A 27,373-nucleotide genomic window follows, 5' to 3' on the forward strand; every position below is an offset into this window, starting at 1 on the left:
ATCACTGACAGCTTTACACAAAGGGCATGTGTTTCATTTGAGCCATGCTGGTAAAACCCTTTGTTTGAATCAGTTTATTTAATATGTAATATTCTGAAAAAACATATATTATAGACTTTCTATATTTAGTGGTAGTAATTCACTTTGTATTATTGTAATGGCATAGTAATTACATCATATTTTAGGGAGAGAGGATTATTTGAAACAAGCACAAATACACATGATTTTATAATAGGCTAAATACAAGTTTTTTAGGATTTTCTGAAATAGGTGCCAGTTGAAATTGGACTGTAAATAATGAGTTATTGAAATATACAAGAGGTACTGTAAATGGATAACACTTTTCCAAAAGTGACCTCAAAGATATGTTGATTATAAAACATGCTGTAGTTTATGGTTATGTCAATGGTAGGTTAGAAACATGATGTTGTCGATGTTAAACATACTTTTAAATGTTCTGTCATTAAAGATTAACAGCATTTTAATGTGTGTCTAGCAGATAAAGAGACAGGCAACACAAGACAATATAACAGTTCACATCCTCACTTTAATGTCAAACAATTATCAAAAAATAAAATAAAAAAATCAACAATTGTACAGAAAACCGGTTATTATTGACACTATTTCGATTCGCAGCGTAGGTCTACCAGAAGGCTCACATTTTATTATAAAGTAAATATCAGAGCCACAAATCTCAGCAAATCTCCTACGAACTCAAAAAGGCTCTGATTTCCATTGGACTAGAAATTAGTGCTGTCATAAATAGGTGAACAGGGGGATCAACTCCAATATAAAGTGATCTCTTTCTGATCTGTCATAATTTGTGACACAATGGGCCAGCCAGTCACGTAACACATTCTTTCTCCTCCTTTTAACTGGTATGGCAGTAAATTGGCCTCTCGAGACCATGCCGCTGTTCAGGTTCTGCATTTGTCCTATCATCCCTTACACATAGGCATTCTTATCAAAGTGCTGTACTCTAGAAGAGCTACTGTACTCTGGTGGAGGCCTCTGGCTCATGGGCTGTGCATGCCCTCTAGGGTGAGAAGAAACATTAGAGGCAGAGGTAGCTCCTCTGTAGGCATAGCCTGTGTGACTAGAGGGAGAGGAGAGAGAAAAATGTTAAGTAAACCAATAATGTAATTGACCAAATATCCTTACATATTATTGAACTTTATGACTTACCTTGTAGTGGAACTATCTGCTATTGAGAAGCAGAGTATCACCCCTCCCAGAATACAAAGAATAGATCCTGCCCAACCAATGAACAAGGCAACCCCCAGTTCATACCTGGAAAACAGGGGAACAAAGGATACTAGTTATTTAACAGCAGCATTACTTCATCCATGATCATGTGGGTCACTGCTGTACAGTGGCTTGTGAAAGTATTCACCCCCCGGCATTTTTTCCTATTTGTTGCCTTTCAACCTGGAGTTCATTTATTTTGGGGGGTTTGTATCATGCCTCCCACTTTGAAAATGCTAAATATTTTGGGGGTGAAACAAACAAGAAATAAGACAAAAAACAACTTGAGCGTGCATAACTATTCACCCCCCCAAAGTCAATACTTTGTAGAGCCACCTTTTGCAGCAATTACAACTGAAAGTGTCTTGGGGTATGTCTCTATAAGCTTGGCACATCTAGCCACTGGGATTTTTGCCCATTCTTCAAGGCACAACTGCTCCAGCTCCTTCAAGTTGGATGATTCCCTGATATACAGCAATCTTTACGTCATTTCACAGATTCTCAATTGGATTGAGTTCTGGGCTTTGATTAGGCCATTCCAAGACATTTAAATGTTTCCCCTTAAACCACTCAAGTGTTGCTTCGGCAGTATGCTTAGGGTCATTGTCCTGCTGGAAGGTGAACCTCCGTCCCAATCTCAAATCTCTGGAAGACTGAAACAGGTTTCCCGCAAGAATATCCCTGTATTTAGCGCCAGCCATCATTCCTTCAATTCTGACCAGTTTCCCAGTCCCTGTCGATGAAAAACATCCCCACATAGTGTTTTCCTTGATGTCCAAAAAGCTCAATTTTAGTCTCATTTGACCAGAGTACCTTCTTCCATATGTTTTGGGAGTCTCCCACATGCCTTTTAGCGAACACCAAACGTGTTTGCTCATTTTTTTTCTTTAAGCAAGGGCTTTTATCTGGTCACTCTTCCGTAAAGCCCAGCTCTGTGGAGTGTATGGCTTAAAGTAGTCCTATGGACAGATACTCCAATTTCCGCTGTGGAGCTTTGCAGCTCCTTCAGGGTTATCTTTGGTCTCTTTGTTGCCTCAGATTAACAACCTCCTTGCCTGGTCCATGAGCAGCCCTCCTTGGCAGGTTTGTTGTGGTGCCATATTTTTTAATAATGGATTTAATGGTGCTCCATGGGATGTTCAACATTTTTTATATTTTTTTATAACCCAACCCTGATCTGTACTTCTCCACATCTTCGTCCCTGACCTGTTTGGAGAGCTCATTGGTCTTCATGGTGCCGCTTGCTTGGTGGTGCCCCTTGCTTGGTGGTGCCCCTTGCTTGGTGGTGCCCCTTGCTTGGTGGTGTTGCAGACTCTGGGGCCTTTCGGAACAGGTGTATATATACTGAGATCATGTGCCAGACCATGTGACACTTAGATTGGACACAGGCGGACTTATTTAACTAATTATGTGACTTCTGAAGGTAATTGGTTGCACCAGATCTTATTTAGGGGCTTCATATGCACGCACCACTTTTCAGTTTTTTTTATATATCATTTTTTGAAACAAGTTATTTTTTAAATGCCACTTCACCAATTTGGACAATTTTGTGTATATCCATTACATGAAATCCAAATTAAAACCCATTTAAATTACAGGTTGTAATGCAACAAAATAGGAAAAACACCAAGGGGGATGAATATTTTTGCGAGGCACTGTATGTCTGATCCTGTACATCAAATGAGTTACTCACTTCTGAGCGACAAACATGGGGTTAAAAAACTCAGATGTTATCCTGTGTGCATACAGGGAGCATGCAGACAATGAGCAGAGACCTGCAGAGAAGAAAAGAGCGTTCAGTGCTGCAGACTTGGTAAACTATGCCAGTATTGTCCATCAATGACTGTGACATGATAGTTACCGCTGAGTATGAAATTGACTCCGGCGATGCAAGCTGTCCTGGCTTTGCTTTGGTCTGATCCCCCAATCTTGGTGCACTTCATTCCGACCAAGGCAAAGACAGCACCAAAGAAGCCCAAACATACAGCAGTGATCATCAGACCCCGGCAGGCCTGGATGTAGCCTGGAAGAACAAGCGTCGACCACGTCAGACATCTGTTACACATACTTTTAGGCCATGCTTCTTGATTTGATGCATGGTTAGCTGTAGTTGTAAGCATAGTCGAAGCGTTCCCAATAGCTAAATGTCCCCCAGCCATTTCCCCCAATGCCCTCCCCATCTCATTACACCAACATACCATGCAGAATTACCACACAGCAAAAAGTGAAAGCTAAATTATCATTGGCAGATAATTTTGCTTATTTTAACAATTGTGCTTATTTTAACCAATAAAAGGCTTAATTCATGTAATTTATATTATTTCAAGATTTTTTACCTTAATCGTCTTATTAAGGTCAAATATCTTGCCAATATTGTAGCTTGGTAGTAAAAAAACACATTTTAAGTGAATTATCACTCAATGTAAGATATTTAGGCTTGCTTAGACTTCACTTTTCATTTGCTCAGCTAACTGTGCAAGCAACAAATTGGTTCAGTATGAATAAACAATAATAATATATTTAATAATAATAATAATTTGTAAGCATAACCAGTAATTGTTTTTTAGTAAAGAGATATGCTAATTTGCCGATGTGCCCTTGAGCAAGGCACAACTTTAATTTGCTCCAGGGGTGCCGTACTACTATGGCAGACCCTGTAAAACAACACATTTCACTGCACCTATCTGGTGTATGTGACAATAAAACATTTCTTTTTTTGTTGTCTTGAAATTGGAGCTGCCTTTGAGATGTGATTAACAGGCAAATATTAGCTTGGCGGTAAACCCCAGAAATTAGCCAACCATGGCAGAAAGCCCCAAGCTCCCAGTAAATCTAATTTATAGCCTTCAACTCCCATGAAGTTAGGCTAAACATTGACATCTCTGAAGGTAGATGAGTTGTCCCTGGGAGAAAACCTGCATTGTACCTTCCCCCAAAATCTATTAGCACTGGCAAGCTCTGAGCACTTCTCTTTCCAAGTAATGAGCCCTTCTCTTTCCAAGTAATGAGCTTGAAATTGAACTGTGGCACAGTTACACTGATGTGGCAGATCCACTGACCCTCATCTGAGACACACTGACCAGATGCTGAAACACTGCTAGCCTGCAGACTACACTTTCATTAGCACCCATGAAGTTGAGTACAATCCATGTAACAGGCTTTTACAACTAGTCCATGCATAATGAATGCATTAAGATGTAATAACTTGATCAACAAAAAATGGGAATAACTATACATTTACACAATGAGGGCATTAGAAATCACAGTAATAAGGAGCTCTTACAGTTTAAAAGCTGTGTATTGTATCACCGTAGGCAAGTAGGCCCTCTTAAGCTTGCAAAGCAGCTGCTATAAGACCCTTTCCCAATGACAAGAAATAAACTTTGAGCAGACCGTCCAGTGCCAGCATGGAGGGAAAGTCCTTGCAGTTGGAGACTCCTGTTGAATCAGTGACACAGGTCTTCCACAGGTTGGACCAGAAGGTAGCTGTGGTGATGACCGTGCCGTCCAGAGAGGACACCTTCCAGTAATCCGTGGGTATGGTGGAGGAGATCAGGACCCAGCCAGACGTGGTGAGAATAAAGGCCAAAATCTCTGTCGCCATGTTACTCATTGTGTACAATAGAGTGCTTTCTACTGAAGTTGGTAAGATCTTCAGACAAAAGAGTAACGGTGTGACTGATGGTCCACTGGCCAATGAATATTGTTGAAGACAATCCCAGGCGTGGGCTCTAGAGAAGTAACCCAGGTTAAATGGCCATGGTGGGATTGATGGTTAATATGTCCTGGACTGTTTCATATTCAGTAGGGAGGGGTTTAGGCCTCATTATCGACTGACCAATGGTGTCTACCTTCCTCCACCCCCTCACCTCACACACGTCACTCACTGTGATAGAGTTGATGGCAGCTAACTGTGCCAAAATGGTCAAAGATGGTGGAAACACAGTCATGATGTCTCATGATGACTTCATGATGGCTCACATAACAAGAGGATGAATATACATGATTCAGAACATTTAGAACTTATAGGCCGATAACTTAATGAAGGCACATAAACAGGCACAACCAGCCTGAAAGCCCCCGTGCATCTCAAAGGGGGATCATCATATATAGCATGGAGAACATCATACAGCCACTTTTGACTCTGTCACAACAACCTATGCATACAATACATTTTTGGGCTCACCTTGTTGTGCTGTGCTCACTTGGACAGAAAGGTGGCGCGGCGGTCCTTCATGGGCAAATTTTGTCATCACAGTCTGGCATTCTCTGGATTTATGGTGCTTTCAAAACAACTGGGAACTCGGAGAAAGACCAGGTCGAATCATGATGATGTCGTTGATCTTCAGGTCGTAGCTCTAGAAAGAGGCCGGATTCATTCATATAAAAAAATAAAATTCTTTCCACTTTGACATTAAAAAGTATTTTGTGTAAATTGTCGACAAAAAATTACAATTAAATCAATTTTAATCCCACTATGTAACACAATAAAATGTGAAGAAATCCAAGGGGTGTGAATACTTATGATATACAGTACAGTACAATGCCTATTATTCTTGGATATTCAAATGTTTCAGTTGTGTGTTTTAAATATTGCAGTTTTAGTTTATTTCCTGTATTTAACAAATGGATGACTTATAAAGATGATCATGCTTCAATACATCAGTTCTGCACATATAACTCTGTAATGTATAGCTAAGACAGTTGTAGACATCATCAACTGTCCAGATAAATCAAATGCCAAATATGCTTCATTTAAATGTCAGCTTTACATTCAAGTCTATGATTAGTACACTCTTAGAAAAAAGGGTTCCAAAAGAAGAACCCTTTTGGGTTCCATGTAAAAGCCCTCTGTGGAAAGGGTTCTACATGGAACCCAAAAGGCTCTACCTGGAGCCCAAAAGGGTTCTTCAAAGGGTTTAGCAGATTAAAAAAATGAGAAGAAATAAAATGCCCCAAGCAAGCAAATTACACAGGGGACATGTGTTCCACAGAAATGATTTACACTTAGGACGTCTTGCCTCACACCATTTACCGAGAAGAGATGGAGAGACATGGTCCATAGTGAAAGAATAAAGTCAACTGATGGTTATGTATTAAAAAAGGCACATTTTTGAAAGGTTTTTATTTTCTCTTATTTTTTGTCTTTTTTTGTGCTCTCCAGATTTGGTCTTTGAGTGAAGTGAAGTATCATATTAACATAAAAAATATATAGGACAATCAGTAAGCCATAAGACAATGAGTAATGTGACAAAGTCCAGTTACGAGTAAACGATTGCTGTTAAGAGAAAGATAAACTTGCTGCGTTCATAACCAAGTGGGAGGTGAGAATTTACCAGTTGTGAAGTCGTAAAAACCAGTTGGATGCACTGACGTGCTTTGAACTCGTTGAGAAATGCCGATTGGCTAATGGCCAACAAGCTGTGTCAACCATAAACCAAAAATACAGCTATAATGCTTGTAAACAAATTATAGATTTTAGAAACCATATTAATAGATTGCTTTTTATAAATCATGTTTTCTTGTTACATTTACCTGTTGAAAATTCTGTTAACAAGGTCATTTACTTAGTAGGCGATGTCAGAAGTCAACATGTGGGAGAAGTTGGAGCTCAGGAATGATATACGAGTTTTCCCCTATTAATTATCAGTTCAAATCAAGTCAAATTGTATTGGTCACATGCACATGGTTAGCAGATGTTATTGTGCGTGTAGCGAAATGCTTGTGCTTTTAGTTCTGACAGTGCAGCAATATCTAACAAGTAATATCTAACAATTCCACAACAACTACCTAATACACACAAATCTAAGTAAAGGAATGGAATAAGAATGTATAAATATAAATATATGGATGAGCAATGTCAAAGCAACATAGGCTAAGATGCGATAGATAGTATTGTTCGAAGGGCATTCAAGTGATTTTTCTGCCATTTGTATGTGGTAAATTCCCACTTCCCACTCGTTTACGAATGCAGCATTAGGGTAAAAATACCTTTCGTTTGAACTTAAAGAAACATTATAGGCTATAAACTCACTATTATACAATGTTTATGTGTTACAGAAAGAACCCCCCAAAATGTATGTCTGGAACAGGAAACAGGAAGCTATATCATGAAAATACATTCCGCATTACATTAATTAAATTAACCCAAATGCAAATGTCAGGAGCTGACTGTCTTAATTGGGTCAAATTCATGTTGAAATGGGGCCCCTGACAGAAACTCCATATCTGGGCATAGCTGGCTCCTGGAAAATGTGTGTTGAATTGGGGCCCTATCAGGATCCCCAGATATGGGCCTAGCAGGAACTCCACATATGGGCATACTAATTATGTCAGTAATTCATCACACCTGGGCTCAATCTGAGTTAGGAATCTGATTGGATAGGAATTTCTATTTAAAAGGGGTTTTCAGGTTGGTAAGGGTTTAGAGCCTTTCATTTGAATGTTGCTGCAAGCCAAATACAGATGCACATTTTGTGTGTAGATTGTCTTTGTCTGTTTGGGTTGCTGGAGAGACTCTGCTGCTGAGGGGAGACTAGTAACTCACCTGCAATTATACCGGCACACAAGGCCTGATACAGATAATGGATTCATTTGTGAAGTACCAGTGACTCGTTCAATATGGAAGTGGTCCAATGAAGCAGATGCTAAGCTACAGGACTGTTTTTGCTAGCACAGACTGGAATATGTTCTGGGATTCATCTGATGCCGTTGAGGAGTTTACCACAGTCACAGGCTTAATTAATAAGTGAGACGACGTCGTCCCCACAGTGAACATAAATTACGAAACATATCCCAACCAGAAGTTTTGGATTACAGGTAACATCCACAATGAGCTAACGAATAGAGCTGCCACTTTCAAGGAGCGGGGACACTAATCCAGACGCTTAGAAGAAATCCCACTACACTCTCCGAACCATCAAACAGGCAAAGTGTCAACACTGGACCAAGATAGAATCATACTACACTGGATCTGATGCTTGTCGGATGTGGCAGGGCTTTCAAACTATCATGGATTATACCTACATGTTTCAAGGAGACCACCATAGTCCATAGTGCCCAAGAATGCCAAGGTAACCAGTCTCTAAATGACTATAGCCCGGTTGCACTTACATCTGTAGCCATGAAATGCTTCGGAAGGCTGGTCAAATCAAATGTATTTATATAGCCCTTCTTACATCAGCCGATATCTCAAAGTGCTATACAGAAACCCAGCCTAAAATCACAAACAGCAAGCAATGCAGGTGTAGAAGCACGGTGACTAGGAAAAACTCCCTAGAAAGGCCAAAACCGAGGAAGAAACCTAAAGAGGAACCAGGCTATGAGGGGTGGCCAGTCCTCTTCTGGCTGTGCCGGGTGGAGATTATAACAGAACATGGCCAAGATGTTCAAATGTTCATAAATGACCAGCATGGTCAAATAATAATCACAGTAGTTGTCGAGGGTGCAGCAAGTCAGCACCTCAGGAGTAAATGTCAGTTGGCTTTTCAAGGCAGATCATTAAGAGTATCTCTGCCGCTCCAGCTGTCTCTAGAGAGTTGAAAACTGCAGGTCTGGGACAGGTAGCACATCCGGTGAACAGGTCAGGGTTCCATAGCCGCAGGCAGACCTGTTGAAACTGGAGCAGTAGCACGGCCAAGTGGACTGGGGACTGCAAGGAGCCATCATGCCAAGTAGTCCTGAGGCATGGTCCTAGGGCTCAGGTCCTCTGAGAGAGAAAGAGAGAATTCGAGAGAGAATACTTAAATAAACACAGGACACCGGATAAGACAGGAGAAGTACTCCAGATATAACAGACTGACCCTAGCCCCCCGACACAAACTACTGCAGCATAAATACTGGAGGCTGAGACAGGAGGGGTCAGGAGACACTGTGGCCCCATCCGATGATACCCCCAGACAGGGCCAAACAGGCAGGATATAACCCCACCCACTTTGCCAAAGCACAGCCCCCACACCACTAGAGGGATATCTTCAACCACCAACTTACCATCCTGAGACAAGGCCAAGTATAGCCCACAAAGATCTCCGCCACGGCACAACCCAAGGGGTGGTGCCAACCCAGACAGGAAGATCACGTCAGTGACTCAACCCACTCAAGTGACGCACCCCTCCTAGGGACGGCATGGAAGAGCACCAGTGACTGCCAGTAAGCCAGTGACTCAGCCCCTGTAATAGGGTTAGAGGCAGAGAATCCCAGTGTAAAGAGGGGAACCGGCCAGGCAGAGACGGCAAGGTCGGTTCGTTGCTCCAGAGCCTTTCCATTCACCTTCACACTCCTGGGCCAGACTACACTCAATCATATGACCTACTGAAGAGATGAGTCTTCAGTAAAGACTTAAAGGTTGAGACCGAGTCTTTGTCTCTCACATGGGTAGGCAGACCATTCCATAAAAATTGAGCTCTATAGGAGAAAGCCCTACCTCCAGCTGTTTGCTTATAAATTCTAGGGACAATTAGGAGGCCTGCGTCTTGTGACCGTAGCGTACGTGTAGGTATTTACGGCAGGACCAAATCAGAAAGATGGGTAGGAGCAAGCCCATGTAATGCTTTGTAGGTTAGCAGTAAAAACTTGAAATCAGCCATTGCCTTAACAGGAGTGTAGGGAGGCTAGCACTGGAGTAATATGATCATTTTTGGGGGTTCTAGTCAGGATTCTAGCAGCCGTATTTAGCACTAACTGAAGTCTATTTAGTGCTTTATCTGGGTAGCCGGAAACTAGAGCATTGCAGTAGTCTAACCTAGAAGTAACAAAAGCATGGATTAATTGTTATGCATCATTTTTGGACAGAAAGTTTCTCATTTTTGCAATGGAAAAAAGCTGTCCTTGAAACAGTCTTGAAATGTTCGTCAAAAGAGAGATCAGGGTCCAGAGTAACGCCGAGGTCCTTCACAGTTTTATTTGAGACCACTGTACAACCATCAAGATGAATTGTCAGATTCAACAGGATATCTCTTTGTTTCTTGGGACCTAGAACAAGCATCTCTGTTTTGTCCGAGTTTAAAAGTAGAAAGTTTGCAGCCATCCACTTCCTTATGTCTGAAACACAGGCTTCTAGCGAGGGCAATTTTGGGGCTTCACCATGTTTCATTGAAATGTACAGCTGTGTGTCATCTGCATAGCAGTGAAAGTTAACATTGTTTTCGAATGACATCCCCAAGAGGTAAAATATATAGTGAAAACAATAGTGGTCCTGAAAACGGAACCTTGAGGATCACTGAAATGTACAGTTGATTTGTCAGAGGACTAACCATTCAAAAAGACAAACTGATGTCTTTCTAACAGATAAGATCTAAACCAGACCAGAACTTGTCTGTGTAGACCAATTTGGGTTTCCAATCTCTCATGGCTCACATCAACACCATCATCCCAGACACCCTGGACCCTCTCCAATTTGCATAGCGCCCCAATAGATCCATAGATGACACAATCTATATTACACTTCCACCTGGGCAAAATGAACACCTGTGAGAATGCTATTCATTGACTACAACTCAGCTTTCAACACCATAGTGCCCTCCAAGCTCATCATAAAGGTAAAGACCTTGGGATTAAACACCTCCCTCTACAACTGGATCCTGGACATCCTGACTGGCTGCCCCCATGTGGTGAGGGTAGGCAACAACACATCCGCCACAATGACCCTCAACACGGGGGATTCTCAAGGATGGGTGCTTAGTCCCCTCCTGTACTCCGTTCACCCACAACTGCTTGGCCACGCTTAACTCCAACACCAAGTTTGCTGACGACACGATGGTGATAGGCCTGTACACTGACGACGATGAGACGGCCTGCAGGGAGGAGGTCAGACCTTGCAGTGTGGTGCCAGGACAACAACCTCTCCCTCAACATCAGAAAGTCAAAGGAGCTCATCGTGGACTACAGGAAACGGAGGGCCGAGCACACCCCCATCCACATCAAAGGGGCTGTAATGGAGCAGGTTGACAGAGTCAAGTTCCTCAGTGTCCACGTCACTAAATAATTATCATGGTCCACAACCACCAACACAGTCGTGAAAAGGGAATGACAACGCCTCATCCCCTGCAGGAGGCTGAAAAGTTTCAGCGTGGGTCATCAGATCCTCAAAGTTCTACAGCTACACCCTTGAGAGAATCTTGACTGGCTGTACACCACTTGGTATGGCATCCAATCGCGAGGTGCTACAGAGGGTAGTGCTTATGGCCCAGTACATCACTGGGGTCGAGCTCCCTGCCATCCAGGACCTCTATACCAGACGGTGACAGAGGAAGGCGCTAGAAATTGACAATCTCCAGCCACCCAAGTCAGACTGTTTTCTGTGCTACCGCATGGTAAGCAGTATCAACGCACTAAGTCTGGAACCAACAAGAACCTGAACAGCTTCTACCGCCAAGCCATAAGACTGCTAAATAGTTTGTCCGGATAGCGATTGATTATCTGCATTGACTGTTTTTAGACTAACTCGTTAGACTCATCACATACGCTGCTGTGACTGTTTATTATCCTGTTGCTTAATCACTTTATCCCTACCTACAGTGCCTTCAGAAAGTATTCATACCCCTTGACGTATTCCACATTTTGTGTTACAGCCTGAATTTAAAATGGATTAAATGTATTTTTTTCTCACCCACCCACAATACCCCATAATGACAAAGTGAAAGCATGATTTTTGACATTCTTATCACATTTATTGAAAATGAAATACATAAGTATTCACACTCCTGAGTCAATACTTTGTAGAAGCACCTTTGGCAGTGACTCTTTCTAGGTAACTCTAAGAGCTTTTCACAACTGGATTGTGCCAAATTTGCCCATTTTATTCTTGAAAAAATTCTACGAGCTCTGTCAAATTGATGGTTCATTTCTAAACAACTGTTTTGAAGCAGATTTGAAAATATGGAGACTGGTACTTATTAATTATTTGTTACTTTTTTTTTGGTTGTATTTTTCTTAACTGCATTGTTGGTTAAGGGCTTGTAAGTAAGCATTTCACTGTAAGGTCTACTCGGTGCATGTGACAGATAACATTTGATTGACTACTTAATCTCTGTAGCCCACGCATACCATTATCTGTAAGGTCCCTCAGTCGAGTAGTGAATTTCAAACAGATTCAACCACAAAGACCAGGGAGGTTTTCCAATGCCTCGCAAAGAAGGCACCAATTGATAGGAGACATTGAATATCTATTTGAGCATGGTGAAGTTATGGATAGTGTATCAGATAGTGTATCAGTATACCCAGTCACTACAAAGATACAGCTCAGTTGCCGGAGAGGAAGGAAACCTCTTATGGATTTCACCATGAGGCCAATGGTGACTTTAAAACAGTTACAGAGTATAATGGCTGTGATAGGAGAAAACTGAGGATGGATCAACAACATTGTAGTTACTCCACAACACTAACGTATATACTAACAGAGTGAAAAGAAGGAAGCCAATACAGAATAAAAATATTCCAAAACATGCATCCTGTTTGTTAATGTTAGCTCACCGTCCCGCGGGGGGACACTGATCCTGTAGAGTTAAAGAGCAGCAGTAAAATAACAATAGCTGGGTATGTACAGGGTCAATGTGCGGGGGCACCGGTTAGTTGAGGTAATTGAGGTAATATGTACATGTAGGTAGTTATTAAAGTGAATATGCATAGATAATAAACAGAAGGGGGGGGGGGGGGCTTGGAGCTGTTTAGAAGCCTCTTGGACCTAGAATTGGTGCTCCGGTACCCCGTGCTGTGCAGTAGCAGAGAGAACAGTCTGACTGGGGTGGCTGGAGTCTTTTTGGGGCTTGCCTGTTATGGCCCCAGTGATGTACTAGGCCATACGCACTACTTTGTAGTGCCTTGCGGAACTTGAAACTCTCAACCTGGTCTCCTTTCACATATCTGTTTTTAGATAAGATATTTACATCCAACATTTAATTGTGTACATGATTAGCTTTGTTTTGATCTTTCGGGTACCATCTTGGGTCTGGAACGAGCAACCTGGTAGCCAGATATGGCTATATTGAAGTGTCAACTGCAAACATTCTCACTGCACTCAATAGTATTGGGGTGAAGCACTATAGGTGAAAGGTCAACATCTAGATAAGGTGAGTTCAGTTGAAATGTCAAAACACAGACAGGGAGGATTACTTTGGTGAAAACTGCTGTCAAACAGCAGAGGACAGTACAGACAAACAAGTACTAGAAGGTGATGATAGGCTGCTCCAGGCAGCGGTGTGCTTTAGGAGCATGCGGACTCCTCAGAGCGGTCGGGTAGGCTGTTTGGAGTGTTTATCCGACTGGATTAAAAAATGTTTTAAAAAAGAATGTCCCCCCCATTTCTAAAATCATAGTTGCGCCCTTGGTCATGAGAACTTTTGGCAATTTGACTGATCTTTTGCACACGCAAAGCACAATGCATGCAAGACATAAGTTAGTAATCGAGGTAGACAGTATTAGGGAGCCAAGAACAGTGGAGCCATTATGAATAATAAATCAATATAATTGCAAAATATACTGAACAAGAATTTAAACGCAAGATGTTAAGTGTTGGTCCCATGTTTCATGAGCTGAAATAATTTTAAAAAAGCAATTTTGTTAAGGAGTATTTCTGTCCGTAATAAAGCCTTTTGTGGGGAAAAACTCATTCTGATTGGCTGAGCTAGGCTTCCCCCTGCCTAGTCATGTGAAATCCATAAATTAAGGCCTAATTTATTTATTTATTTAAATTTGACTGATTTCCTTTTATGAACTGTAACTCAGTAAAATCTTTGAAATTGTTGCATGTTGTGTTTATATTTTTTGTTCAGTATATATTTTTAGTCTGCATTAGGATTGAAGTACAGTGTTTTTTAATATACTTAAAATGTTGTTTAAAACAAACCCCACCAAAATCGTATAATGGATGTGGTTCATATGGTACAATCAACAATAAAAAAGGATGCCAGGTAAAGCAGGACATTCCAGCCAGTGTCATCTCTTGAAATAAGTGTACCCCTATAGGGCTATGGCAGAGAAGGAAGAGGAAGTGAGACATCACACTCCCTGCTATGCAGAGTACCACAGTGTGAGTCATAATAACCCATAAAACCTAGCGGTCAAACAGGGAAATGGTTCCAAACATTTTTCCACTGTTCATTTTTCCCAAAGAGGATTTTAGAAACACTTAAAATAAGAACTGTGTTTCGTGTCGGCTTACGTGACGTTTTGATAACCTTGTAAATCTCTCTAGGACAAGGCGTGCCTCCATCTTGTCACTCCCCCACTGTTGTGAAAAATATTTTCTATGCTGTAGAAATGCATATTATTAATGTCAAAATTATTTTTTTGCCACATTTATTTTATTACAGACACCATAATGCATACTTTTAAATTATATTATGTGAGCTAAACAAAAATAAAATAAGAATTTGTTCTTAACTGACTTGCCTAGTTAAATAAAGGTTAAATAAAAAATATATAAATAACAAATAAATGGCCATGGTTTATATACATCATTGGAGCCACCACATTAAGCAGACCGGACCTGACAACTTTTTCAATGGTTAACGGCCCACATTGGGACATCTTCATTTATCCACTATCTTCGGCTATGGCTCGAGGCTAGCTAGCAAGAAGGAGGGGATTAGATTAAACTGCCCGGGTTGAACCCGGCCAGAGAAGATGAGGACGAGAGAGGACCAACTCGGCGGACCATCTATCTCCTTCCAGCAGGTGGCGTTTTTTCATTGTTTCGCTCACCAAAGAAATTAGTTTTTGTATGGATGTCAATGAGTGTCGAATTTGTCAACAAAAAATGTAATGGCTTATTTGCAACGTGAGGTCTATGTGAACAAATATAAGTTTCCAAAATGCTTAAGCTGTTACAAGTGCACTGATATAAATAGGACATGTGACATCCCGGCAACTTTGAAAAAAAAAAAAACATTTTATATCGAGATGGCTATGCATTATATCAATGTCAATGAGGCTAATAGCACAGCATCTCTCTCAAATGAATACCGGCGGTTGAGGTCAACAACCCTTATCGATTATTCAAAAAATATATATATATATTATTAATGAAATATATCCACCAATCCAAAGAAAGGATAGGTGGGATCTAGACAGCCCGCTGTGCCGCTTTGTGGAGAATGACTCACATTGACAGCCGAGTGTCTCGTCAGTAGATCCATAATATTTGACCCGGCTATGATCCATCACGTGACCGGGCGGAGTCGGTGAGGGAGGCGCGCCATGTTCAAATCAAACTGTATTCTGCTCCGCTCTGAATGGATCGCCGTTTGGGTCTTTACGTGTCAAGACGGATACACGTAAATTAACACTATTTGACGCGTTAAATAAGCTTTTAATAAAAACATTTTTTTAAAGCTTTTAATTTGACACGTCGGCAACCAAGCGCCACCACTACTATCAGTAGCACTGCCAAAGCTGTACAAAAAAGTCTGCAAACAAGCAAACACCGGCCACGAACGATGTTTTACAATACCGCGTTGGTAATAAAGTATTATTTGTTCGACTGCAACTTCTGGGGTAGCTAGCTTTAGTTTGGTACCAAGCTAGCACCAATACAAACAGAATAAAAACAATGACCAGTAACTTAGAAACTGCAGTCATTTTCATTATTCTTAGCAATGATTTATGAATCATTGTGAGTAAGTATTAGCTAGGTAGCCACCTGTTGTTCGCCAATTGAAATTGAACTTCAGTTCATGAAAATACATAGCTAGCCAGCTACTTAACCGTGCTGCCCAAAGCTATAACGTTATAAGGAGCCAGTTAGCTTTATCAGGCTAGTGAGGCTCGACCGGACCGGGTTATGTGTTGTGAAAATAGCCACAATAAGGATTAGACACAACAGTGGAATTTGCGATTTGCCTTCAAAATAAAAGTACCTCTTTGAAAGTTATGCAGAAGGATACAATTGGTGGAATCATGTCAAATTTAGACTAGATCATGTTAATAAACAAGGTTGTGACATGAAATACGAGTGATAGTGTAGTCAATGTGTAATAACTACGTAAAAAAATGTATGAACGCGTTAACTGGGAACTGGGAAATCTCCAACTTCCGAATTCAATGCATTTAAGTCAACTGGGAACTCTGAAAAAAAGAGCTCAGACTGACAAAAATAGCTTTGAATGGTTTTCCAACTCGGAATTCCAAGTCGGGAACGGGGCCTCTTTCTCAAGCTCCAACTTTCCGACATGAAGGTCGCTGACGTCAAGATTTGACCTTGTTTTTAGTTTTGTTCCCAGTTGTCTTGAAATCACCACCACGTGGTTAGCTGATACATAAACTATCCAGGCATTGTAAAATCTGGAATGCGTTAGGAATTTCCATGTCAGCGTGTATGGACGTCTCTGCAGAGAAGATGGCGAAAGTGGATGCTAAATTCGAATCAAGCAGCGCGTCGAGCAAAGTAGGCGAAGACAAATGTTCTGAATGGACAACAGTAGTATCGAAAACTGAAACAAAAAGGAAATTGTAATACGTGTATGGATGATAATGAATCGCTTCTTGCTGAGATGCGTTTGTTAATTAAGTAAGGATGCATATGTGGGAGAGGTGTTGAAAATGATGAAGTATGTGCTTGTAAAAGTGGAGTCTGTCAGAGTGATCTTATTTTGATGAATTGTATTTCTAAAGAACAGAGGAAGATTGCAGTGGGCCAACATAAATGTTGTGTTTCGAACTTTGGAGAAGACCACCCGTCAAAGGAGTCCCTTAGGCGTGATGACAGATATTCCGGTTGAATACCTGAAGAGAATTCCAGGTGTAGTTGGTGCCCAGCGTCTGACCCGCTGGGTGAATGGAGAAGAAGAAGAACGTCTGTCGGCTCTGTTGTTTTTTGATAAAGAGCAAATATCTACCCATGTGTAGCTTGGTTATGTAAGATACGCTGCAAGAGCACTTCTACCCTCAAACCACAAGACTAGTGAACACCTAATCAAATGGCTACCCAGACTATTTGCACCCCCCCCCCTTTTTTACACTGCTGCTACTCTCTGTTGTTATCATCTATGCATATTCACTTGAACTCTACCTACATGTACATATTACCTCAACTAACCAGCGCATGTGACTAATAAAATTTCATTTTGAAGTGTACGAATTGTAAATGATTTGGCCATGTTTTAAGTGTGTGCAGATGGACAGAGTATACTGAAGAACGATGTGTAGAAGGGCGACAGGGTTGCAATTGTGGTGGGAATCATGATCCTGAGTTCCTGGAGTGCCCTGTAAGGGTGAAGGAGATTGAGGTGGCACAAGTTATGGCGGTCAATTGAATCTCCTGTGGAGGCGATTAAAAGAACTGAGAAAACAAGTGATGCTAGTGAAGATATGGTAGTGAATGCACCACAGCCTGCACTAAATGTTTGCTTCCAGACAAAATTTCCCAGGTGTGTTAAAAGGTGGATTTTGTTTACCTTCATTGCTGTAGTTATAAACGGTACAACACAAGTCCCAAAGAAGTCTAAGAAACTGGACATTGTGGCTGCAGCAGAAAAGTTTTGGAGACTTTTTAAGGATTTTACATCTGAAGACTTGCAAAATGGTACTGGCGAAAGAAGACCCGCCCTCTCAGGTTCCCCTTTGGTCTGTGTAGGGATCAGATCGGTTTTTATTTTTTAACTTAATCAAACGTCGTTTGATTTATTTTTTGGTAGGTTTATTTTGTTTCGTTTTGTGGGACTCCTGTTTCCATCCCGCACAGTAGGTGGCGGGATGTACATTCAATTGTGTGATCGCAATATACCATAGAATAAATTCTGGCATGCGTTAGCATTGGGAAGTCAGATAAAGCGTTTTTATCAAAAGCTATTACTTTCACATGTAAAAACACGGAATCCTACTCATTAGTACACGTTATTAATCTATGTCGCTTTTGTTTTGAGCCGATTTCGCCGTCGTCCAGAACGGGGCACTCTGCTCCAAATGGAATGCAATCAACGTAAACCCGGTTCACCGGGGATATTAATCGAATCCCCTCAATGGCGGGGTGCGCGGTCGCACTGATGAAAACCGAGCCGCGGCTCTTATGCACAGTTCATTATCTAGCTTCACACGGGTCTTATTACCTGTGTCGATTGTAGACTATGTGCTACCGGTGAGAAAATAATCTATATTTTCTATTAAGTTGCCTTCTGTATTTAATGATATATTTTCAGCTACATACACAGGTTGTTTTCAGTTTACATTCACTGTCAGAGCATGGAACCTTTGCGGAAAGAGGCGAAGGATAATCCATCGGCTACAGCTAATCTTCTTTCCAAGATTTTCTTCTGGTAAGGAAAGTACAGTAGCGGCAATGTTTGACAGCTACTGACAGACAAAGCCGAATAGGTTTTGACAGTTGCTATGAATGTTCAAGTGTGAATGACGCTTGCAGTATCCCTACGTGTATCCTACCAGCTCCGTTGCCATAGCCTTCTAGAGCGCAAGGACACGGACGACTGCCGGTAGATAAGGTGCTCAGACAATGACCTCATCACTTCTTCTATGAAAGTTTAAAACAAAACTGTCAGTCCACAGGGCTGTTTGGGTGGATTGCTGCGAGTGTGCCTAAAGTAAACATTTACATTTGAACTGTATTATGGTACTTTGTTTATTACTCAAAAAAGAATGGACAGAACATGCATTCAAATGTGTATAAGTTTTAGGCCTTCTTTTTTTTATGCATGTGTGAATAACAAAAAATCCAACATACTGTTTGTTATCCTTTACCAGTATAACTTACACTGAACTTTACTTTAATTATTTACTGTATACGTGTACTGTACATAAACACACACCTGTTCCTTGTCACCAGCTGGCTGAATCCTTTATTCCGTATCGGCTATAATCGGAGGCTAGAGGAACATGACATGTACAAAGTTCTCCCAGAGGATGGATCTGAGAGACTAGGAGAAGATTTACAGTGGTAAGTCACACCTTAATGCGCTCCCGAGTGGCACAGCGGGCTAGGGCACGGCATCTCTGTGCAAGAGGCGTCACTACAGTTCCTGGTTCTATTCCAGGCTGTATCACTTGCCCAGTTAAATAAATGCAACCCGGACACATTCTGAGAGTTTGATGAATGCAGTAAATTTGATGCTGTGGCTGTTGTTTGAGTGTTACATTGCTATTGTCTGTAGGTACTGGGATCAAGAAGTACAGTGGGCTGCTAAGGACCTGCGCACACCCAGACTAACCAGAGTCCTCATTGCGTGCTATTGGAGGTCCTATTCTGTCATAGGAATATTTACTCTCATTGAGGTACCACAAACACTGTCTGCAGGCATATACTTACAATATTCACTGAGTAACTTACCCATGAATGTGTAACTGGTGTGAAATGGCTAGCTAGTTAGTGATGTGTGCTCGTAGCATTTCAATCGGTGACGTCACCCTCTCTGAGACCTTGAAGTAGTTGTTTTTTTCCCCTCTCATCAGGAAATTATCAAAGTGATTCAGCCAGTACTTCTTGGGAAGCTCATCCGGTATTTTGAGAGCTATGACCCTGACAACATGGATGCTCTGTATGAGGCCTGTGGCTATGCTGCAGGCGTCTCCCTGTCCACCCTGGGTCTGGCTGCTCTGCACCACCTCTACTTCTACCACGTGCAGCGAGCCGGCATGAAGATCCGGGTGGCCATGTGTCACATGATCTATCGGAAGGTCAGTAACCTCCAGCTCTCAGATTAAAGCCTATTTAAACAGGACCCCGGGTTTTTTTTTTTTTTTTTTTTTTCTCCCCCCACCTTGTCTCGTCACTACGGAAACACTCTTGGCTATAATGACAGGTCATTCAGCTAGTCATCAGCAATCTTTTAAATATCTTTACAGTGCATGTTTATCACACGAGGCATGCAAATTGACTGTTGCGTGAATCTAAATACACACGGTCCTTTGATATCTCCAAAGGCCCTCTGTCTTAACAGCACAGCGCTGGGAAAAACCACCACTGGACAAATCGTCAACCTCTTATCCAATGACGTCAACAAGTTTGATGAGGTAGGCGCTGAAAAGACACATTCAAGATATTTGCATATCAAATGACACTGCTCAATAGCATACAGCTCTTCTCCCATCCTTTCACAGGTCACCATCTTTTTGCACTTCCTCTGGGTGGGTCCTCTACAAGCAGCGGCTGTGATGGTGTTGCTATGGTATGAGATCGGCCCATCATGCCTTGCAGGAATGGCCGTCCTGGTCTTCCTGATGCCTATACAGACTCTGTTTGGTCGCCTGTTCTCCTCTTTCAGGTACTGTACATGTACCATAATGTATCAATTCAAACTTTGTTTGTCACGTGCTGAATACAACAAGTGTTGACCTTACTGACCTTGTGAAATGCTTACTTACAAGCCCTTATCCAACAGTTCAATAAGAGTTCAGAAAATATTTACCAAATAAACTAAAGTAAAAAAAAAAAAAAAAAAAGTAACACAATAAAATAACAATAACGAAGCTATATACAGGGGGTACCGGTACCGAGTCAGTGTGTTGGGGTACAGGTTATAGTCGAGGTAATTTGTACATGTAGGTAGGGGTAAAGTGATTGCGCATAGATAATTAACAGCGAGTAGCAGCAGTGTGAAAACAAATGGGGGTGGTGTGTGTGTCTGAACCAGTTTTGCTTTGGCGTTGTAAGTCATGTCACGTGTGGATACCTTGGCACTGTGAAAAAATAGTGGTGGAGAGACTTTGATGCCTTTTTGCTTTCATGCCAAGGGTTTTACAAACCTGTCTGGTTTATTACTGTATCCATGGGTGTGGTGTCCTGTTAGTCTGCTACAGTACTTGTTCCAGATGGGTTATTACTGTATCCATGGGTGTGGTGTCCTGTTAGTCTGCTACAGTACTTGTTCCAGATGGGTTTTTACTGTATCCATGGGTGTGGTGCCCTGTTAGTCTGCTACAGTACTTGTTCCAGATGGGTTATTACTGTATCCATGGGTGTGGTGTCCTGTTAGTCTGCTACAGTACTTGTTCCAGATGGGTTATTACTGTATCCATGGGTGTGGTGTCCTGTTAGTCTGCTACAGTACTTGTTCCAGATGGGTTTTTACTGTATCCATGGGTGTGGTGCCCTGTTAGTCTGCTACAGTACTTGTTCCAGATGGGTATTACTGTATCCATGGGTGTGGTGTCCTGTTAGTCTGCTACAGTACTTGTTCCAGATGGGTTTTTACTGTATCCATGGGTGTGGTGCCCTGTTAGTCTGCTACAGTACTTGTTCCAGATGGGTTATTACTGTATCCATGGGTGTGGTGCCCTGTTAGTCTGCTACAGTACTTGTTCCAGATGGGTTATTACTGTATCCATGGGTGTGGTGCCCTGTTAGTCTGCTACAGTACTTGTTCCAGATGGGTTTTTACTGTATCCATGGGTGTGGTGTCCTGTTAGTCTGCTGCAGTACTTGTTCCAGATGGGTTATTACTGTATCCATGGGTGTGGTGCCCTGTTAGTCTGCTACAGTACTTGTTCCAGATGGGTTATTACTGTATCCATGGGTGTGGTGTCCTGTTAGTCTGCTACAGTACTTGTTCCAGATGGGTTTTTACTGTATCCATGGGTGTGGTGCCCTGTTAGTCTGCTACAGTACTTGTTCCAAATGGGTTATTACTGTATCAATGGGTGTGGTGTCCTGTTAGTCTGCTGCAGTACTTGTTCCAGATGGGTTATTACTGTATCCATGGGTGTGGGGTCCTGTTAGTCTGCTACAGTACTTGTTCCAGATGGGTTATTACTGTATCCATGGGTGTGGTGTCCTGTTAGTCTGCTACAGTACTTGTTCCAGATGGGTTATTACTGTATCCATGGGTGTGGTGCCCTGTTAGTCTGCTACAGTACTTGTTCCAGATGGGTTATTACTGTATCCATGGGTGTGGTGCCCTGTTAGTCTGCTACAGTACTTGTTCCAGATGGGTTTTTACTGTATCCATGGGTGTGGTGCCCTGTTAGTCTGCTACAGTACTTGTTCCAGATGGGTTATTACTGTATCCATGGGTGTGGTGTCCTGTTAGTCTGCTACAGTACTTGTTCCAGATGGGTTATTACTGTATCCATGGGTGTGGTGTCCTGTTAGTCTGCTACAGTACTTGTTCCAGATGGGTTATTACTGTATCCATGGGTGTGGTGCCCTGTTAGTCTGCTACAGTACTTGTTCCAGATGGGTTTTTACTGTATCCATGGGTGTGGTGCCCTGTTAGTCTGCTACAGTACTTGTTCCAGATGGGTTATTACTGTATCCATGGGTGTGGTGTCCTGTTAGTCTGCTACAGTACTTGTTCCAGATGGGTTTTTACTGTATCCATGGGTGTGGTGCCCTGTTAGTCTGCTACAGTACTTGTTCCAGATGGGTTATTACTGTATCCATGGGTGTGGTGTCCTGTTAGTCTGCTACAGTACTTGTTCCAGATGGGTTTTTACTGTATCCATGGGTGTGGTGCCCTGTTAGTCTGCTACAGTACTTGTTCCAGATGGGTTATTACTGTATCCATGGGTGTGGTGTCCTGTTAGTCTGCTACAGTACTTGTTCCAGATGGGTTTTTACTGTATCCATGGGTGTGGTGTCCTGTTAGTCTGCTACAGTACTTGTTCCAGATGGGTTATTACTGTATCCATGGGTGTGGTGCCCTGTTAGTCTGCTACAGTACTTGTTCCAGATGGGTTATTACTGTATCCATGGGTGTGGTGCCCTGTTAGTCTGCTACAGTACTTGTTCCAAATGGGTTATTACTGTATCAATGGGTGTGGTGTCCTGTTAGTCTGCTGCAGTACTTGTTCCAGATGGGTTATTACTGTATCCATGGGTGTGGTGCCCTGTTAGTCTGCTACAGTACTTGTTCCAGATGGGTTATTACTGTATCCATGGGTGTGGTGCCCTGTTAGTCTGCTACAGTACTTGTTCCAGATGGGTTATTACTGTATCCATGGGTGTGGTGTCCTGTTAGTCTGCTACAGTACTTGTTCCAGATGGGTTATTACTGTATCCATGGGTGTGGTGTCCTGTTAGTCTGCTACAGTACTTGTTCCAGATGGGTTATTACTGTAAGTCCAGGTCTCTTCATTTAAGTGTAGATCAAGTCAGCTTTTGACCCCAGATGCTTCCTCTAGGCTGCGACATAGCCATGCCTCCTGACTGATCTACAAGGGTGATTCATAATTATGGTCCAGTTTGCCCAAGCTTTAGTTTAAATACCAGCTGAAACTCTAAAATGAAAGTCAAAGGGATGAATGAAACATGAGTGTAAAATGAAAACCGTTTTTTCCCCCCCTGTCATCTGCTGAATGGCAAACATTGCACTGACTCAAATGCCTAGATAAAGTGATTTGTCTCTTACAATGTTTAGGGGCACAACCGCAGCCTTGACAGACAACAGAATACGCACGATGAATGAAGTGGTCTCTGGGATCCGGATCATCAAGATGTATGCCTGGGAGAAGCCTTTTGCAGCTCTGGTAGATGAAGTCAGAAGGTGAATTATATTTGATTTACTTATTTTGTGTTTGATTTACATGGTTTACGACGATTGAGTCTGAATTGTATAGCTTGAAGTCATATTTTAACTATTCAAACTCTATCAGAACAGTTCTACCGTTTCCCAGTGCCAAATCAACCCAATTTTGAAAGTGGATACTATCCCAACGCACAGTATTTCACATGTTGAAGTTTGTGAGGATGGATGTCCTATTGCCTCTTAACTTTGTGCTATTGTATACATTAATTAAAGGCAGACTCAGCCATATGATGAAGAAAGTAAACAGCATAGTGGGTAAAATTCCACAACTAAGAGCGTCGAAGCACGAGGCCCGACTTCTTTGCTGTTTTAGTCCCGTGGCTACTACGCTCTAACAGCAACAGCAAGAAACAAATCTGTACGCAGGTGCAGATCCTGTGTGAGAGCGAAGTCTTGCATCGTGCTCTACCCTTAAGTCAGTCATAGTTAGCCTGGCCAGGCATGAGGACCCGAGCTAGTCAGAACCTGACAGTGTCCCGAGTTTGACTTTAAACGTGTTAGGTTAGTGTTTCTCAATCCTGGTCCTGGAGACTCAAAGGAACGCACATTTTTTAGGGGGGGGGGGGGCTTTTCCTCGCTGAGACGTTGCATGCATAAACCAATGGTTGCGTGCCACTCATGGACAGTGTCGTCAGGCACCAGATTGCTAGGAGACATGATGAGGTTAGCTGATACGTAAAATACCTATTCTGTCATGCGCCAGAAACATCCGAGCAGAGGAACACAACCTTAGTTTTTTGCTGTAGAACTACACACCTGATTCTACTAATCAAGGGTTTGTTGAGTTTATTACTGGAATCGGGTGTGTAGTGCCAGGATTGGGGGGAAAAAAACACTGTCAGATACCTAAATTAAAGACCTCTTATACCACACACAAGTACTCTCTTCATTCAACAGAATGTCATCTACTGCCACCACTCTCCCCACCACAACCTTAGTCCCCCTATTCTAAGAGGGAACGTTAGACATGATCAACACGTTTGTTCTAATATTATACTGTAGGCTAAACTCAAGAGGTCAACATCAGATTACATCAGATTTGTGACCTAGCAGCCTTCTGCTCCTTAGGCATGGAACTCACAGTACTGTAATATCTTTGTAGCAAAACAAACATCTGAAAACCTCTCCCTCTCCTTGTACTTTCAGGAAGGAGATCTCCAAGATCATGAAGAGCTCTTACCTGAGAGGCCTCAACATGGCCTCCTTCTTTGTGGCCAGCAAGATCATCGTCTTCATCACCTTCACTGTCTATGTGTTGATGGGGAACAGGATCTCTGCCAGCCGGGTATTTGTGGCCGTTTCTCTGTACGGGGCTGTGAGACTCACAGTCACCCTCTTCTTCCCGAATGCCGTAGAGAAGGTCTCTGAGGCTCTCATCAGCATCCGCAGGATCAAGGTAAACGCTCCTGGATTATATTTCCCCTAGCTGCAGATCCAGTGGTCAGCTTCCTTTTCCCCCAATCCTAGCGTTAACAGTTAGTAGGGGAAATGCAAAACTGACCCACGATCAGCGTCTCAGGGCAACTTCACACTACACTAAAGTAAATGCACACAGGAATGAACTAGGTACAGCTGGTAAAGTTGAGCATGATACTGCTGTGATTGGACACCTGTAGGCTAGAGTACATCATTATCTGATGCTCTTATATTCCATTCAATGCAGCGGTACAAGGTTTATTATGTGCCTAAAATGTGTGTGGCCGATCGGCTCATTCAGGGTTTTCTTCTCTTTTTTTTTCTCACAGAATTTTCTTATGTTGGAGGAAGTTGGTTCGGCGCAGGATCTTGGACTCCCTGTGGCAGAGAAGAAGGACTGTATGGTGGAAATAAAGGACTTAATCTGCTTCTGGAACAAGGTGGGGAAGCCAATTTCAGCATGGTTGTTTTGACCAAGACTCGAGCTGTTTTGGCATCATTAGAAAATAGTGCATGTACAAGCCTGCACCGGGATTTGATACCATGCTCCCATCTGTTATTTACACTCTAAGCCAACCATACAACCCTCCTAGAAAACCGCTAGCTTATCTCTTCAGTAAGGAGAGTTGACCTTAGATCTCAGGAAGGTGATGTCATGACGCAAATTACCAAGCAGTGTCTGCCTTGCTCCGTTGTACGTAGGCCTGACCTTGAATCTGTATGTGTACAGTAGCCTATGTACTGCAAGGATGTTGTTCACCCACTCATGTTCCTCTGTGGTCCCAACAGGCACTAGACTCTCCGACGCTGCAGAACCTGTCTTTCACTTTGAGGTCAGAGCAACTCCTGGCTGTCATTGGACCAGTCGGGGCTGGAAAGGTCGGACTTTTTGTACTGTGAAAAGCTCACTACAAGTTAGAGATGAAGATGCATACCGTATGTGTTACAGGGCATATGGGGTAGTATTACTCAAAAACCTGAGAATATATCAATGATTATAAGAGCGAGGGTATTACCTTGCCTGTGTTTTTGTTCTTGACAGCTGGCTATGCTGAAAGCTTGACCTTAATCTTCATTAAAGCCTTAAATGGGCAGTATGCCACTGCATTCCTTAATCGAATTACAATTTACTTTCTAATCTTACTTTACACCTGGTAGTTGTACTGCTTAATTCCATATCTTAACTTCTGAGAGGCCCACGCAGAATGTTGCTGCTCTCCACTGCTGCAGGAATGAAAGGCAATTGAGGAGCAATAATATTCTGTGTGCGAGCCTCTCATTTCTTTATCCAAGTATTATTTTTTGCACTGTCCCGGTTATCTCAATTGTGGGATGTGCATATTACCCTCTTTTTCTACATGTCTTTAATAACTTATCTCATATCTTAGTCCTCTCTACTCAGCACCATCCTGGGGGAGCTGACCCCGGATAAGGGTGTGGTCAAGTTCAAAGGAGAACTGACCTATGCATCCCAGCAGCCCTGGATTTTCCCAGGGACCATCAGGAGTAACATCCTGTTTGGCAAAGCGCTCCACCCTCAGAAGTATGAGAGGGTCCTCCGAGCCTGCGCCCTCAAGAGAGTAAGACTCTCATTGACAAATATCTACCGTCTGAATCGTTGCCTTTCTAGATGCAATATATCACGATAAACGTTCTGTGCACTGTGTGAATGTGATTGATTCCCCGTGATAAGTGTCGTAGTCTGCTACTGTTTTGTATGTGTAGGACATGGAGCTGTTGCCTGATGGGGACCTGGAGGTGATAGGGGACAGAGGAGCCACCCTCAGCGGGGGACAGAAGGCCCGGGTCAGCCTGGCCAGGTACGTCTCTCTCTCTCTGTCCAACAGCAGTAGTGAAACACATCCACTTTATATTACAAATTGGGCCAAGCGTTTTCCCTAGCCAGGTCATAGGGTCAGGAAAACTGATTTTTGCTGTAATTATAACATGTGTTGTTTTACGTTAAACTTGTATTACTGTGTGTCATTGGTTAAAGTGAATGAAGCTGTGTGTGTGTGTGTCCTTCCATCCCAGAGCAGTGTACCAGGATGCTGATATCTACCTGCTGGATGACCCTCTCAGTGCTGTGGATGCTGAGGTGGGGAAACACCTCTTTGAGCAGTAAGTCCTTGAGCAGCTGGAAGCATTCCCACTAGCACAGCATTGTTCCCACATGCATTTTGAATACTTTGACAAAACCAGTAAGCTATTTCTAACTGTTTGTTGTGCTGCTATATGTCTACCTG

General features: G+C 42.4%; 2 protein-coding genes across 3 annotated transcripts in view; one reads left to right on the forward strand and one right to left on the reverse strand.

The window, feature by feature from the left end:
* Positions 1-168: 168 nt before the first annotated feature.
* cldn10b (claudin 10b) lies at positions 169-4,997 on the reverse strand. Its single transcript, XM_021597286.2, has 5 exons — positions 4,639-4,997; positions 3,107-3,268; positions 2,939-3,020; positions 1,186-1,290; positions 169-1,096 (listed from the first exon to the last, which is right to left on the reverse strand). The coding sequence occupies exons 1-5, from the start codon at positions 4,856-4,858 to the stop codon at positions 946-948; spliced, it is 720 nt and encodes a 239-aa protein (XP_021452961.2). The 5' UTR covers positions 4,859-4,997; the 3' UTR covers positions 169-945.
* Positions 4,998-18,079: 13,082 nt separating this feature from the next.
* LOC110520162 (multidrug resistance-associated protein 4) overlaps positions 18,080-27,373 on the forward strand; it is a 51,218-nt gene continuing 41,924 nt past the window's right edge. The window contains exons 1-13 of one of the 2 annotated variants that reach the window (XR_002472950.2): positions 18,080-18,491; positions 19,016-19,126; positions 19,341-19,461; positions 19,639-19,863; positions 20,110-20,199; positions 20,287-20,450; positions 23,544-23,669; positions 24,858-25,107; positions 25,457-25,567; positions 25,917-26,006; positions 26,516-26,707; positions 26,853-26,947; positions 27,162-27,248. Coding sequence is in view for 1 of the 2 variants with exons in the window: in XM_021597287.2 (XP_021452962.2) it covers positions 18,418-18,491; positions 19,016-19,126; positions 19,341-19,461; positions 19,639-19,863; positions 20,110-20,199; positions 20,287-20,450; positions 23,544-23,669; positions 24,858-25,107; positions 25,457-25,567; positions 25,917-26,006; positions 26,516-26,707; positions 26,853-26,947; positions 27,162-27,248 (1,736 nt within the window). In the remaining variant the exon portion in view is untranslated. The remainder of the gene's footprint in view (positions 18,492-19,015; positions 19,127-19,340; positions 19,462-19,638; positions 19,864-20,109; positions 20,200-20,286; positions 20,451-23,543; positions 23,670-24,857; positions 25,108-25,456; positions 25,568-25,916; positions 26,007-26,515; positions 26,708-26,852; positions 26,948-27,161; positions 27,249-27,373) is intronic. The other variant, XM_021597287.2, reaches the window with a different exon arrangement.

This window comes from Oncorhynchus mykiss, chromosome 3 (genome assembly GCF_013265735.2).
Source record: "Oncorhynchus mykiss isolate Arlee chromosome 3, USDA_OmykA_1.1, whole genome shotgun sequence".
Taxonomy (NCBI): domain Eukaryota; kingdom Metazoa; phylum Chordata; class Actinopteri; order Salmoniformes; family Salmonidae; genus Oncorhynchus; species Oncorhynchus mykiss.